The 16769-nt window shown below is 46.8% G+C and overlaps 1 protein-coding gene across 2 annotated transcripts in view; it reads right to left on the bottom strand.

Annotated features, from left to right (window-relative positions):
* RALGDS (ral guanine nucleotide dissociation stimulator) overlaps positions 1-15460 on the bottom strand; it is a 91887-nt gene extending 76427 nt beyond the window's left edge. The window contains exon 1 of one of the 2 annotated variants that reach the window (XM_053373311.1): positions 14758-15460. In XM_053373311.1, coding sequence (XP_053229286.1) covers positions 14758-14775 — 18 coding nt within the window. In that variant the 5' untranslated portion in view covers positions 14776-15460. Of the gene's footprint in view, positions 1-574; positions 847-14757 lie in introns of those variants that run through there. The other variant, XM_053373308.1, reaches the window with a different exon arrangement.
* Positions 15461-16769: the final 1309 nt, after the last annotated feature.

The raw sequence follows: 16769 nt of genomic DNA, 5'->3' as shown, positions 1-16769 counted from the left end.
TTTGAAGGCTTCCGGCACCAGACCTATGTAAGAAGTGGAACAGATCCAATCCTGCCCTAGCCAATCAGCCATTCTTGCTCTCTGTGCTAAGCTTCCCACCATAATCCTTTCCGCCCTTGCTGGGCACTTGATGAGACTATCCACCATTGTGCTGAGGACAGCGGTCTCCTCCCCCAAGTTCCTACCCCAACAGCTGATAGAAAAGCACTTAAGGGTTTTTCTGAGTAGCAGAGATGGAAGCTCTTTCCAAGGTCGAACAGAAATTACCTTCCCCATTTTTTATTTGCAGGGGGGTGGGCAGATGTTCACATAACTGTTTGGGACAATCCACAGAAGGATCAACTGGATTTAAGCAGTATGGGGATTCAAACCCAAAGTCTCAAATCCAAGGTAGAGAAGCATCCCCCAAAATGTTGCCCCCCAGATACATGGAGACCACAGCTGCCATAAGTTATGCTAACTGGGGCTGATAGGATTATAGCCTCCAGACACCCTGAAGACAGCATTTCAGGGAAATGATGACATAGAGCAACCAAACACACACTCACACCCATCTCCCAGCTGCCCATCTGACCTTCTTTCTGCCTTGGTAGCTCCTCAGGAACATCACGGAAACTGAAGTCTCCTCTCCCTTCACGAAACGCCTCCAAAAAGACCCTTTTCTTGAACATGCCTGCCTCCTTGGTGGGGTAGCCCTGGCCCTGGATATTTTCCATCCTCGAGGAAGCTCGCTCACATTCTTCATGCCTCGCTCCTTCCAAAACAATGAGTAACACCACCTCCCCACCGCGGCACTCAAACTCCCTGACGGACATGGCCTCACCTGGATGAAGCATGCTTAATATGTCCCTCCCCGTGACCTGGAACGTGGAGTCAGGCAAGGGAGGAGCTAAGGAACTAGGCAACCTGGCTGTTTATCACAACAACATAACCCTCCGGCTAAAAGCTCCAGAAGCGTTAAATGCAAGAGGTACATGTTTAAAAGTGCAGGGGGAAGGAGGGGGGAACCTTACTTCTTCACACAGCACATAGTTTAGATATGGAATTTGCTCCCATGAGAGGCAGTGATGACCACCAAGGAGGAGTTGATAAATTTACAGAGGAGGACAAGGCTGTCAGTGGCTGCTAGCCATGATGTCTGTTCCATCCAGTGGCGGAGGAAGGTGGGGGTGGTCCGACCCAGGTGTCATCCCTGAGGGGGGTGATATTTGGTGTGCCGCCCGCTTGCGACTCCCAAGCCTCCCTGAGTCCTGAAATGTCAAAATGAAGGGAGAAGGCCACTGGGAAAGCGGCGCAGCTCCCCATCTTCCCTCGACGGATCGTTTTGACAGCTCTGGAGTTGGGAGAGGCTTGGGAGTCGCGGGCAGGTGGCGCGCCGAATGTCCGCCACCGGCGGCTTACTCTGCCCCCCGTGGGTGGCTCGCTCCACCCCCCAGCTGCAGGGCGCGTGTGCCGCTCCGTGCACCTGACCAGCTATCCCGTGCCTGGGAGGGCACCCTCTGCGCCCCGTGACCCTTGGTACCATGCCCTGCCCCCCTCAGGAGTGCGTCTGTCCTGGGTAGCGTTGGCATATGATCCGCCGCTGGTTTTATCTACCTCCAGAGCATGCCTCTGAATACCAGCTGCTGTGAATCACAAGTGGCGAGAGTTGCTGTCAGGATCAGGTCCTGCTTGCAAGCTTCCCATTGTGGCATCTGGGCCACCACTCAGAACAGGATGCTGGACTAGATGGGCCACTGGCCTCATCCAGCAAGGCTCTTCTTATGTTGTTAATATTCAAAGAGGGACAGAGATGTGTGTGAACGTATGGATGTGTGTGTGGATGGAGAATGGCCACATTCAAACCATGCATTAAACCACTGCGATAACACCAAATAATTCTGTAAGCTGTACGTAATATATCTATGGGTGCTGAGAGTGGTTGGGAGACTCCCCTATTCCCCTCCCAGAACTACAATTCCAAAACGGTTTAACAATCAATTCCTCCTCCAAGGGAACTCTTGAGAATCACAGCTCTGTGAGGGGAATAGGAGCCATGGCTGTTTAAAGTGGTATCTGTGGTGTATTATCTGCTACCTGGCGGGGAGGGGGATTGTTGCAAATAGCTATATAAGGAAACCACTCAACCTCCATTTCCTCAACTTTGAGGAAGGCAGCCTCTCTCCCCACTGCTTCCATAAGGCCTCCTTCCAATCCCAACTCAAGTTGGCTGTCCCACAGGGAGGGAAATGAAAGCAGAGGGAAGTTCATTTCAAGGGTATATACATCTCTTTCCCTGTCCCCGGGCTGGCCTGGATTTCTACACACCATTTCACTTACAAGGAAGGAAAGTGAGGGGTGGGTGTTCAGGATGAAAGTGGGTCAGGATCTCCAGAGAGCTTTCCGTTGCTTTGATGGACACATGCCAGGCCATGGAAAGGCCCTCAACTGACCTCCCTGTTAATGGGTCGGCATCAACTACGCTTTGCCTGAGACTGGGCCCCTTTCTGGAGCTCTGCCCGGATTCCTGGAGTAAAACTCAAGGTGCTAGAGGCTCAGAACTATGGAGAGAGGAAATCCAGCTGCTCAGAGATGGAAAAGGGCAGGAGATATTCCAGGCCTCGTTGTCGCTGGGGAGAAAAGATAGCTGGTTTTTAAAGGGTCTAAATCCCAGAGGTATAGTGATCGACAACAGCCCCTCAAGACGAATCCAAGGCTGTGCACACATTGCACATTTAAAGCACATCCCTAGCCCAAATAATATTGGGAATTGCAGTTTGTTAGCGGCTTCCTAGATTCCTCTATGCTAGTGTCTCATAAACTTGAAAGCATTGTTATTGCCTCATTCACTTGTGAGAAAAAGGAGGGCCTACCTGCATTCAGGCAGGGGACAGTCCTAACCTGGTCTGGAGATGTTGGAAGTATGGCTGTTATTGTGGCAAAGCAAATGCTATTACCACTGAGTATACTACATTAAATTCTTTGAAACCAAGAAACTGTCTTGGGTGGGCAACTATTATTAATTAATTGGGAGAAATTCCACATGCTCAATGGGTAAACAACACTGCTTCATGGTTTAGCACCAATCAAGTGTTTGTGCTTCCATTTTGGAGACAAAGGGGCAACGTCATGTTGAACCCCCAGCCAACCAACCATGCAATGGTGAGGCAGCTTTTGTGAGCACATTCAGGCCTCATTCAAGGGGGCAAACGGGAGCTCAGATCGCAATACCCAAAGCCCCCAGGTCCTTCTGCCAGGTTTGTCATGTCAGTGCTGTGAAGAAGGCGGAATGCATCTGCCGAACTTATAAAAAAACCCCACTATATTGCCATGGCAACTAGGACAGGCTTTGAGGCCTGCTCAGAATTCCAGCCTCTCCCTGCAAAAATAGGCCCCTGGAGGCAATGCCAGAGCCCCTTTTCAGACAGAACACCCTGCCATTACTAGTGCTGTGACCACAGCCCCAGGGCAATGTGGGATATGGCCCCATGGCATATCTTTACAGATAATATACACAGGACATAGATGAAAAGGGTGGAATCTGAATTATTATTATTTTTAAAAAATATAAACCGAAGGCGAGGCCCAGAATGCAACAGCTATTCCCGCACCACTGGGACATGAGCTTGTGAGAACAATGCCTAAACCAGACATGAGTAACCTATGGGCCTCCAGAGGTTGCTCAACTACAGCTCACACCAGCCCCAGCAAACATGGCCAAGGGTCAGGGATGATGAGAGTTGTAGTCCAGCAACATCTGGAGGGCCACCTGCCAGTGGTGGACAGAGCCAGAGGCAAACAAGGGAGAGAGCCATGAATTTAATTTGTATGGCAGGCTATACATACTTACACACTCCTCTTGATTCTTCACCTAGGCAAGCAAGAGGCATAATTAAAGTCCAAATGTTCCCCCAGGGCCAAAAAGATAACCAGCCGATAAGCTGAGGTCTCTCGGCTACTCCAGCCTTAGTTTGTTGTTATGTTCAGAGTTTAGATTGCAAGCGCCTTTGAGCAGAGACTTCTCTCTCTTTGCTTATACAAGCACCCAAATATCCTGATGTTTTGTACTCCAATTCCCATCAGCCCCAGCCATCAAGGTAAATGGTAAGGGATTAGAAGAATCATAGTCCAAAACATCTGCAAGGGACATTACTATACATTGAAAGAGAAAGATTGAGAAGAAAGCCAAGATCCTACTCCCTGAAAACTCAGTGGCACTTCAGGGTCAGGTCTCCAGAGATGACCCATGGGCCAAATGCGTCACAGCTATTGGGAAATGTCCTCCTTGGTGGGAAAGGCGTTTTCCAACCCAATCCCTCAAGAGCCATACTCAAGTTATTGCCACTTGCTATTTGCAAAGGAAATAGTTCAGGCCTGGATCACTCATCACAACACTGGGAGAGTAAAGGGCTTCTCCCAAGGAACAAATGAGGGACAAAGGGCTATGCAGATAGTCACAGGTTCAATCTTCAGATAGGGCCAAGAGAGAACCATGCCTGAAATCCTGAAAGCCACTGCCAGTCCATGTTGACAGTATTGAGCTAGATGAACCAATGGGCTGGCTCTGTATAAGACAGTGTTCCATATGCCTACAAAGCTGTACAACAACCCTTGTTCAACCACTTTTGGCTACTGGAGATGACTGCAGTGATCAAACAGCCCTCAGAAAACTAGGGGCATGTTCACATTGCGACATTAGAGCATAGTGAAATTGATTCAGGGTTAGGTCCGTCCGTCCCCCCGAATTTCTCCCCCCCCAAGCTGTTCACATCAGCATGTCTTCATTAGAGTCAGATTTTCCCCATTTGTCTACACACCAGGGGTCTTTGACGGGTGTGCGTATCTTGACCGTCTGCAAAGGTGTTCATACCTTGGCTGAAGATGAATTAGGAACGGCTTGAAGACTGCAGTAAGTGTGAAGCTGGCTTGAGAAAACAATGCAACACACAGTTGTATTTTATAACAAAGTACAGGATACATATGCAGTTTGGATAACATCATGGGAACACAGATTAATAACCCAGGACTGGAAACATGGTGAGTCAGTGGGAATGTGAACACAATTTATATGTCAGTGAGAAGACTATGATCTATATCCAATGCTAGTCCTCCAATGCTAGTAGACTCATTGAAATTAACAAACATAGGTAACTTAAACCCACTAATTTAAATGGAAAGTTAGATGGATTAATGCTAGATGGTAGCAGTACTTGGAATAAACTAGCTCAGGCCACATTCACACCATACATCTAAAGTGCTATGATACCACTTTAAGCAGTCTCAGCTTCCCCAAATTAATTATGGCAGCTATAGTTTGTTAAGGGTGCTGAGAGTTGGTAGAAGACTCTGCTATTCCCCTCCTATTGCTATAATTTCCAGAGTGATTTAACAGTCAATCCCTGTTCCCTGGGAACTCTGGGAATTACAGCAATAGGAGGGGGAATAGGGGAGTCTCCTACCAATGCTCAGCACCCTAAACAAACTAAAGTTCCCAGAATTCTTTAGGAGAAGCCATTACTTTTTTAAGTGCCGTTGTAGCACCATAAACATGTGGCGTGAATGTGGCCCCAGAATATCTGAACTATGCCTGAGAGTAGCTCCCATAACTGCCACATGAACAGAACATGAATTAAGTTTGCTTTGGGGTTTAATAAACCACAGCTTAGCGTTGCCATTTAATCCTTCAACAAATTCATGAGGCCTGGCAGCACAGTTTGATGCTTTGGTGTCAGACGGCAACCTTCATCATGTCCATTTCCTGTCTCCAGCACTGACAGAATTGAGATGAAGATGTCCAGACATTCCCACTGAGAGAACGAAAATAAGCCCCAGACATCCTGCGGAACAGGTGAGGCCCAGTTCCAAGAGGGACTTGAGATGCAGGCAGAAAGATAACCAGCTCCTCCTAGGCACAAATCACAAGAAACTTAAAAAGAAAAAAGTATTGTCCATTTTTGTGAGCTCAGTCCTGTCTAGAAGGTCAACCCATTTATCAAATTATCCAGCAGAGAGGTGCTGGCATTATTTTGCAGCTAAGTGTTTTTACCCCACCCCCAGCAACCTTTGGAAAAAAAGAAATTTATCCTGGATGCAGCCTGTCACCCTTGACGTCAAGCCCACATGCACAAACATTTTCTTTGACCGCTGGCCAAACGGTGCACGAGGCAGGAAGGACAAAAGAAAATGGATGTGGAGAAGATTCAATAGAGAAAACAAAAGCTCAGTGAAGACGTTTGATTGCACATGATGTCACGTGTGGAGTTGCTTAAGTGCAGGGATGGCCAACGTGGTGCCCTCCAGAAGTTGTTTGGCTACTACTTCTCTATCATCACTAACAACTGATCGTGCTTGCTGAGGCTGATGGGAGTTGTAGTCCCAACAACATCTAGAGAGCACCATGTTGCCTATCCCTGCTTTATTATTGCAGGCAAAATCAGTTGCACTGAGTTCTCATTTAAATCAACAGGACTGAAGTCATGACTACACAGGAATATGCTTTATCGGAACATTGGTCCACCTAGCTCAGTATTGTCTACACTGACTGGCAGCAGCTCCCCAGGGTTTCAGGAAGGAGTCTCTCCTCCCTAGGCACTGAACCTCTGATCCAAAGGTAAAACAGCTAAAATCCAAGATTCCAGTCCTCATGATTCTGAAATATTTATATTCCACTATTCATTTAAAAAAACACACCCAGAGCAGTTTACAACAACTATACAGTGAAGGCTGATTTAAACAGTCCCACTGAAACTTGTCTTCTGCTGAGTCAGCGTATTGGTCCATCTAGCTCAGTGTCATCTACACAGACTGCCAGCAGACAGGCATTCAGGCAGAAGCCCACCTGATCTGGAGATGCTGGAAGTTGAACAGGGAATGTTCTGCACACCAAGCAGAAGTTATAACACTCAACTAGAGGTAGAGGTTACTCAACTAGAACTAGAGGTGCTTAAAGGGCCAAATCCTCATGAAATTTATTAGCATTTTAGTGCAAATTTATCCTAACACACACACACACACAGAGAGAGAGAGAGAGAGGGGGGACACCTATGTTTGGATGTAGTTTTGACTCAATAACACTTTTTTGCAGCCATTTCCCCATACAGAATGCACATTCGTATGCAATTTTCATTAAGAGATTCATTTTTATGGTCACTTCTCCTCAATATATGCATTTTTGTAAACACTCTTTGGTTGGAGACTGGCATTGTAAAATTCATATATGTGTGAATTTCGAAAGAAGGCTGAGTTTTGGTTCTCGTGTCAATTCAGAAAGCACAAATCAGGTTGCACTGCCTTTAAATGAGGACTGAATTCGATTTCTCCCCCCCCTCCCTTAATAACTCGTCCCCACTCTTGTGGAAACACAGGGTGTGAAGCCTTGCTTGAGAGGAGAATTAGGCAACATAAAGCAACCAAGGCCAGCCCATGTCAAAATCAGAACAGTGACATTTTGCCAAATTGAAAATGTCTAGGTGGGAAATTCTGCTTTGGCTTCAGCTGTAAGCTGTGAGGCCTAGTCTTGCCTGGAATTCTGAAGTGTTTTGAGAGGGAACACAAGAATACAAAATCATTGTAACACAAAACAGCTTACACCACACAGTCAATGTGTTAGTTACTGCTTTAACCTGGTGAGAAGAGAAAGGAGGGACAACCTAATATAAACAAAGCAGAAGGCTCCCCCTTCTGGCTGGCAGAAATGCAGCAAGGACCTCTGTTTGGAGCAGTGTTCTTACCCCTCTGGAGGATGAGATTTGTAATTCAACAACACAGACCCAGCTTAGCCAACAGCCAGGGGTGATGCGGGTTTCAGTTCAACAACAGCTGGAGATCTATAGTGGAAGACCGCTGGAGGAGGCCTCCAGATGTTGCTGGACTGCAACTCCTATTGTCCCCTGACTGTTGGCCATGCTGATGGGGACTGATGGGAGTTGGAGCCCCACACCATATAGAGGGGCACAGATTCCCCAGCTCTAATCTAAGGAGAGGCATTGCCCCCTCTCTCTCCTATGAGGGAAGGCCTCTTTTAAATAAGAGGCATTCCTCCATCTCTTGTAGGCAGTTTCTCAGATCAGGGCTGGGGAATTTGTGTTCTTCTAGTGATCTTTAGACTCCAACTCCCATCATCCCTGGCTGTTGACCATGCTGGCTGGGGCTGATGGGAGCTGGAGTCCAGCAACATCCGTAAACCTACAAAAGTTATCCACTCCTGGCTCAGAATAATTCCTGGGATTTGTTCCAAGAGAATCTCCAGCTCTTTCTCTCAAAGGAAACGGACTTTCCGAAGCATTCAACACAAAGTGCACACATACATACTGTGAATGGCCAGAGAGGAAGGTCTCTTTTGCACACTTGTTGCATGACTGGATTTTGGCAGGTGCAGCCTGCCCCAAGGAGAAAAAATCATTTAATGAAACTCATATTTCATTGCTGATTGGGACATAATCCTTGATCAGGGAGGGTGGTGCTGATCAGAGCTGGCAAAAGGTTAAAGTGGATGATTTTCTTTATTTAAGGCTTGTATGCGTAATAAAAAATTAAGCAGACATAGCCCTAGCTACCTTTGAAGGTGACCAGGAATCTACAGTGGTACCTCTGGTTACAGACGCTTCAGGTTACAGATGCTTCAGGTTACAGACTCCGCTAACCCAGAAATATTACCTCAGGTTAAGAACTTTGCTTCAGGATGAGAACAGAAATCGTGGCACGGCAACAGCAGGAGGCCCCATTAGCTAAAGTGGTGCTTCAGGTTAAGAACAGTTTCAGGTTAAGAACGGAGCACCGGAACGAATTAAGTACTTAACATGAGGTACCACTGTACAACTAATCCAGAATGCAGCAGCTAGACTGGTGACTGGGGGCGGCCGCCGAGACCATATAACACCAGTCCTAAAAGACCTACATTGGCTCCCAGTACGTTTCTGAGCACAATTCAAAGTGTTGGTGCTGACCTTGAAAGCCCTAAACAGCCTTGGCCCAGTATACCTGAAGGAGCATCTCCACCTGCATCGTTCAGGTTGGACACTGAGGTCCAGTGCCAAGGGCCTTCTGGCGGTTCCCTCACTGTGAGATGTGAGGTTACAGGGAACCAGGCAGAGGGCCTTCTCGGTAGTGGCGCCCACCCTGTGGAATGCCCTCCCATCAGATGTCAAGGAAATAAACAACTATTTAACTTTTAGAAGACATCTGAAGGCAGCCCTATTTAGGGAAGTTTTTAATGTTTGATGATTTATTCTGTTTTTAATCTGTTGGGAGCAGCCCAGAGTGGCTGAGGAAACCCAGCCAGATGGGTGGGGTATAAATAATAAAAATAAATAAATAAATAAAATTATTATTATTATTATTATTATTATTATTATTATTATTATCACAAGCATTTCTTAGCAGAGGTGAAGGACCTGGAAGAAGAGTGGGGTTCAAATCCCTTCTCATCCACGAAGCTCACTGGGTGGCCTTAAGCCAGTCACTCTCTCCAGGCCTAACCTACCTTACAGGGTTGTTCTGCAGGGATAAAGAGAGAAGCCTGTATGCCATGAACTCCTTGGAGGAAAGGTAGAATATGGCTGCTTTTAATAGATATTAAAGCTATCATGAACATAAATGCATATCTGATTACTTTAAAATATTCTAGGACCAGTTTTACAGACCTAAAAGAGAAAGCTGAGAAAGGGAGGGGGGTTGGGAACTATAATTGACAGATAAATTAATTTGGGGAAGTGCTGTGCATGCATAGGGTCCGAGGTTAAACCCCCAAGGGCATCTCCAGGTACGAAAAACATGGAGTCATTGTAGAAAATACTGAGCTACGTGCACCAATGGTCTGACTCAGTAGAAGGCAGAATCCTAAATAAAATGAGAACTAGAAACTTGATTCCCTGCAAATGAAAGCTGAGGTTCTCTGAATGCCAGTACTGTACCACATTCTGAGACTTGTGTCTCTGTGTTTGCTATCAAGACTTTCTTCCACTTCTGCATTACACACAGTCCCTTAAACCTGACATAACCCCAGCCTTCTTGAACACTCCACACTTCCACAAAATCAAGTGCATTTAGATCTCATGACTTGTAGTCAAACCACAAGACTTAAACACAAAGAATGAAACTGATTCTTCACACATACAACCACCTACACAACCGCATTACTGTACAACAGCAGATCATATAAATCAGAACACCATCTGCTTCTGCAGCACAGAAGTAGTTCAACAGTTAAATGTCTGGACCCACCTGTGGGAACCATATCTGCATCGAAGACAAGTAGGGCAGGCGCTTTCCTTCAGAATAAGGGCTGTTGATAACTTGTGGCTAGACTCTGGTGCTTCTATAAAGTGAAGGTTTTGTAACAAACACTTCCTTAGACCAAACACCAGAGAAAAGGAAAGAAGACTCTCATGCCCACTGCCAGATGTTTTCATGAGGCAGGATGTGAAAGAGATATATTTCTTGATAAGCCTGCCAAGGTTATTTTAAATATACTCCTCTTAGACAGAGGAGATACCCATAAGGGAAGGTAAAAGGAAGGGGGGAAATATATAACATTTCCAATTCATTTCCACGGTATGGCTTTAAATCAAAGCAAGTGTGGCACCCCCACTCTCCTGAAATAGAATTGATGGCTAAATGGAACCTCCAGGTACAGCTGCAGTCTCTCTCCAACATACCAAATACTGGGCACCTGTGGTATAGTTTTGTACATAAGAAGGATCTAGTCCAGCATCACGTTCTCACAGTGGCCAACCAGACGCCCCAAAAGGAAGGCCACAAGCAGAACCGGGACGCAACAGCAACTCTTCCCCTCCTGCAGTTTCCAGAAACTGGCAATTCAAAGTATTACTGCCTTCAAAAGAGGAGGTAGAACATAGCAACTGGGGTTAGTCACCATTGCTAGCCTTATCCTCTGCAAATTTGTCTAATCCTATTTTAAAGCTATCCAAGTTGGAGGCCGTCTTCTTCTTGTGTTCAGTTCTGGACTTAATGGTATTATGGAAGGGGGTGCTATTTAGATGGTGATGTGTATTCTGTGCTTCAAAATATGAAAAAACCAGTCTTTCGCCAAGTGGAATCTCCCTTGCCAAGTGGAGTTCTGGACCCTGGACCCCAAAATCCTTCCCTGATGGCACCATTGGTGGGGACAGATATCTGAGTAGGAATATTGCTTTCATGCTCTGATTGGGGGTTTTCCAGCAGCCAGCTGGGAAAATGTGTTGGATCCTTTGGCTACTTAAGTCACGTAAGGCTTACAACGAGAGTAAAAAATCCCAAAGAGGCTTGTCCTCCAGCAATGACACTGTCCTGGAATTGAACAGAGGGGGCATCTGAGCTTGTGCAGAGCGAGCATTGAGTAATACACATATATAAGAGGGAGAGAATTTCCAGTACTGGTGCTGTGCCAAACAGTGGAGGCTGGTCCATTAGGACAAAATGGGCACTGCCCTATGAACTTCAGTCTGCCCTCAGCCAAACATCCTCTCTCAGCCTTGTGCAGAGCTTATCTGAGGCCCAAGGTGGGAGTCTTGTTAGAATAAAGTTATAAACTCAAGCAAAAAATTGGCCGGTCCCTGGTGGGGCCCCCAGCCAGCTTAGTCCTTTGAGGTCCAGGGCAAGTGTACCCGACTGAGCGCCCTCCTGGCATGGGCTTGCTTTCTTACAACCAGTCCAGCAAGTGGCACAGACTGCCAGCTTCCTCCTCCTCCTCCTCCTTAGTTGCTTTTGCAGAACTCATTAGTGAGGAGGATAGGAACAAAACCATAATTAGTTGGCTCTGCCTCCACTTGCCATTGGTCCTGTCTCCACTCATTACTGGCCCCATCTACTTCTTGGGCTCACTGCCTTCTGCCCCACCAGGCATAACAGGCACAAACCATTACTGCTCCTGAAACACTGGTTGCTCAGACCAACTGTAGGAGACAAGTTAATATCCTTTCCTACTAGGGTTGTCAGACCTCCAGGTCTGACGCAAAGTCTCCCAGTTTGCCTGGCCGTCTCCAGGCAGCAACTGATTGGCATGAATCTCCAGGTATGCGAGGTGGCCTTTAACAATAGTAATAATGACAATAAAAATGATGATGACGACAGTGCATACAACTTGCAAGCTTCAGCCCAGCAGGAGCTGACTGCAAATTATAGAAGGGACACACTGGGGTGGCTCTCCTCTGCTCTCCTCTCCCAATTAACCTCCATCTCCAAAGCCCACCCCTGTGACATCACTAGGAGGCCTCCCCCCATGACATCATCGGGGCCGCCCCAGATCTCAGGTTTCAAATCTCAGGCTCTGGGATACTCCTGAACTGGCCAAATTAGTGAATATTCTTTTCCTATGTCGCTGAGGATCATGGTGGGACACAAATTTCCCACTCCACAAAAGTGACTTCTCCAGCATCCTCCACACACTGCAAGGATTCATGAGAAGAGATGACAGGGATCTCAAACCATGTTAGACAGGTTTCCTGAAAGTAACCATCTTCTTTCTAGGCAACTCCTGGTTCCCTCTCATGGTGGGAATTAAATGAAATTCTTGAGGTTGAATTCCCTCACCCCCTAGCAAAGCAGGGATGGCGTAATACAGCTAAGAGCACGTCCTCTCGGCAGAGGTGAAGGTGATAATTTGGCAAACCCACAAAAGCATCAACAACCCCATTACGCAAAATGTTTTTTTGTGGGCTAACTGGAAGGGGTGGGGGAGAGCTAGAAGTGCCAGGGCTTCAGAGCTGGCTGGAAGCCCAGTCCCAAATTTAGATGAGTACATCTGGTGTGGGAAGGCCTACGGCACATGCTCAGAGGCATTCTATAATTATATCATCAGCATTATTAATCCACGAGTCCTGAAGCTGGTTCCTAGGAACAGAAGAATATGCCTTCTACTGAGACAGACCACAGGTCCATCTAGCTCAGTACTATCTACATTGACTCAGGGATTCAGGTAGGGATCTCTCACAGCCTTACCTGGAGATGCCAAGTATTTAATCTACATGCAAGGAAGCTACTCAACCACTGGTGTGGCCTGTTGAAAAGCAGGTTGCAACAAACATAATATGTTTTAAAACACATCACACACACACACACACCAAGAATCCTGGGAACTGTAGCTTTTACCCCCTCACAGTGGTACAATTCCCAGCAGCCTTAAAGAACTACAGATCCCAGGATTATTGAGGGGAAGTAATGTGCTTTAAATCCTAAGAACACTTGGGGGAAGGGATGCCACCTTCTTTGCCAACCAGGAACCCTCTAGAAGTTTTGCACTACAACTACCAGCATGCTGGCTAGGGCTGCTTAGAATTCCAGTTCTAAACTTCTGGAGGGTTGGCAAAGCCTGTGTTAGTGGGAAGCACTCGACACATCCTCTGAGATAGCCTCCCCTTCTAATTCATGTGATCTTCACCACTTCCAAAGTGGAAGCCCTTGTGTATATATATTCATTTCCAGAATGTCCTGAAATTGCAATTGTTCATGTACATCTTTTTTTAGTTTCATCTGGTCTCCACTCCCCCCCCAACCCACAGTCAACTCGAAAATTGCCTTCCTGGATTACAGCGGGGGGGGGGGGAACCCTCTGAGACCAGCCAGTCAGAAGCATCACAGAGCTCAAGACCAAGGACTTGGAGGAAAAGCCTTTCATGATCACCTAACCCTTGGTTTATACTGAAAGGCAAACTGCTCCTGAAAATGGAGGTTCTATTTTGCTGTCATAGCTCATACAGCCACCAGTCAGCCTGTCTTCCTCCTCTCTAATCGTACTGTAAGAATACAAGGGCTTTTGTGCTGGATCAGGCCAAAGGTCCATCTTAGCTCCTCCCTTTCCAAGAAGCTCAAACATAAGGCAGGGAGGTGACTGATAAGGTCTTCCTCATAAAAGGATTCAATCAGCTTCTGTATATCCTGGCCGACTGTAGACTGAAGCACTGTGGGGCAGAGACCAAAGCATTTTCATTTATGTTATGTTGTCAGATGCCACACACAGCATAAGCTGGGGAAGGGCCATAGTTCAGTGGTAGAGGGGCCCAGGTTCAATCCCCAGTGGCATCTACAGGTAGGGCTGGGGGAGAGTCCCTGTCTGAAACCCTGGAGAGCAGCTGCCAGTCGGTGTACGCAGTACTTAGCAAGAGGGGCCAATGGACTGACTTCAGCAGAAGTCAGCTCCCCAGCCCTTCTTTAAATTCAGAATCTTACTTCCTTTTTTAGGGGGGAATGCCAAAGCTTAGTGGTAGAGCACTTGGTCTGCATGCAGAAGGCTCTGGGTTCAATCCCTGTTGTCTCCAGGTAAGGCTGGGCGATAACTGCTGCCTGAAATCACAGAGAGCTGGTGTCAGACAGCATAGATTGTGCTGATTTAGTATAAGACACCTTGCTATATTCCTATTTATCTCAGCCTTTAATTCTGAGCCATTCTTAATAGTTTCTTAATTCATTTTTAGGGAGGAAAGTCATAGCAGAGAGGTAGAGCTCAATCCCCAGCCCCTCCAGGTAGAGACCCCTTGGAGATCTGCTGCCAGTCAGTGTAGACAGTACTAAGCTATATAAGGCAGTTTCCTTTCAACAACAGCAAGAAGCAGTTCAGACTAAATAACCTGTCCGTTTTCCACCTGCTGGCAAACCTCAGATCGCAAACTCTCGGGGGCGAAGACCTGCCTATTATTCCCCCCCATTTGTGGGGGGTGGCTGCTCTTTCGCTTGCGCTGCAAAGCATTAGCAGGGGGTTGGACTAGATGCCCCATTCGGGCCCCCTTCCACCTCTACCATCACGATTATTATTTTCTAGCCTTTGCAAAAGCGCGCGTCCTTTACCTGGCTATCCAACATCATGATCTCCCGCTCATCGTTCCCAAAGGCTGTTTGAGGAGAAAAGGCGCAGAAGAGGAATCCACGCTGGGTCGCTTGCCCTGATCGCCGGGTCACTCACTGGTCGCTTGCCATGCGGTTATAAATCCAGCTCAGGAAAGGGCTCCCCCTCTTTTACGCCTTGTCAAGTGTCCTTGCTGCCTGGCTTAGCCCAGTTAAGAAAGGCGGCCGCGGCAGCAGGTCTCCAGCGAGCCTGGCGATGCTCCAACCCCTGCCAACACCACCCGGGAGTAGCTCAGCGTCTTCTTGGCAAGCCCATAATAATCCCGTCTTCCTGATCTCCTTCTCCGGGCGGAACTAGGGCGATTCCCAGCCGGCGGCTCCATAAAACTCTCTTATACACGGCAGCCGCTTTTTGCGTCCAGCAAAAAGGAGGAATTATTATTTTTCTCTTCGCCACCAGCACAGTCTCGTTGCTAGTCAATTTCGCTTCCCTCCGCCTCCCCCGGCCTCTTCAATTTCCTATTGTTGTCTCCCCGCGCTGCTTGGGGAGAGGAGCGCCTCGCTGCTTCCCTCCTGGTCGCTCTCCTGCAAAAAGAGGTCCATGGGTGAAGAGAAAGCAGGAAGAGGAAGGGAAAAAATGGATCTGCTTTTGGGGAGTCTGGAGACACAGACAGAGAGAGACAGCGCTCTGAACGTTGCGCGCAGCTTGCAACAATTTGCAAAGGGCGGGGGTAGTGAGCGTGCGAAGGGGAGGGGGGGCTGAAATGACTCAAACAGCCGCCAGCAGGCTTTTAAAAGATCGCCTCTTCGCTTTTACTCTGCTCCCAGTCTCCCACATATTTTTCCAAGCTAGCAAACGCCACCTCGCGTTTCCAAAACACAGTAAACCGCAAGGCATCGTTAGGTGGGAGGCCCTTGAGCGCGTGCAGAGTGCTTTCCCCTCCTCGAAGGGGAATCTATATAACCCATATAAAGCTTGCCTAATAAGGAGGCATCTCCAGTTGACTTGGTGGTTGACTGCACCCTGACTGGCTGCAGACAGGCCTACAGGGAGAAAATTAAAGGGGTTGTTTTGTAGGGATCTAAAGGATTCTGAGCATGGACAGAACAGCCAAACAACAATGGAACAAAGGAGGGTTTTTAAAAAAATAATCTGAGGGCTAAATTTATTCTCAACATGTGCAGAGTGCCTGATTGGATTTTTATAAAGATGCACCAATGTAGGCAAATACAGAAATTTTCTTTTGTTTTTGTTGTTTTTCAAAATATAGATGCGCACAAGGCATATATATATATATATATGTGTGTGTGTGTGTGTGTGTATGTATATATATATATAATGTTTTAACAGCCTAAAGGAAAAGGATCAAGTTCATCAGTTTTGTTTAAGTAATTAAACTAAATAATTGTAATTGGGTTGTGAATAAATTAATAGTTACTGTTTCAAATTTTATTTTGTTATTATCTTCCTTAGAAGGGCTATAGATCAGTGGCAGAGCATCTGTCCTGCATGCAGAAGCATCTCCGTATAGGTCTGGGAGAGGTTCCCTGCCCCAAACCCAGAGAACCTGCTGCCAGTCAGTGTGAACAATACCGAAGACTCAGTAGATGGCAGCTTCTTTTTTAATTCGGCCTTTAATGCAGAACTGTAAGGACTCACAAGAATCTTACTTTATCTTTAGAGGAAGGGCTGTAGCTCAGTGGTACAGCATCTGCTTTGCATACAGAAGGTCTCAGGTTCAATCCCTAGTGGTGTCTCCAGGTATTATTATTGTTTAGTCGTTTAGTCGTGTCTGACTCTTCGTGACCCCATGGACCAAAGCACGCCAGGCACTCCTGTCTGTTATTATTATTATTATTTATTAAATTTGTATAGAGCTGGGAGAATGCCTAGAGAGCTGCTGCCAGTCAGTGTAGACAACATTGAACAAGATGGACCAAAGTCTGACTCAGTATAAGGCAGCTTCCTATGTTCATGCAAACCAGTATTCTGATTAATACTTTTTATGGGGTAG

This window comes from Podarcis raffonei, chromosome Z (assembly GCF_027172205.1).
Source record: "Podarcis raffonei isolate rPodRaf1 chromosome Z, rPodRaf1.pri, whole genome shotgun sequence".
NCBI classification, from domain to species: Eukaryota; Metazoa; Chordata; class Lepidosauria; order Squamata; family Lacertidae; genus Podarcis; species Podarcis raffonei.
This window is presented reverse-complemented; position numbering and strand designations above follow the sequence as displayed.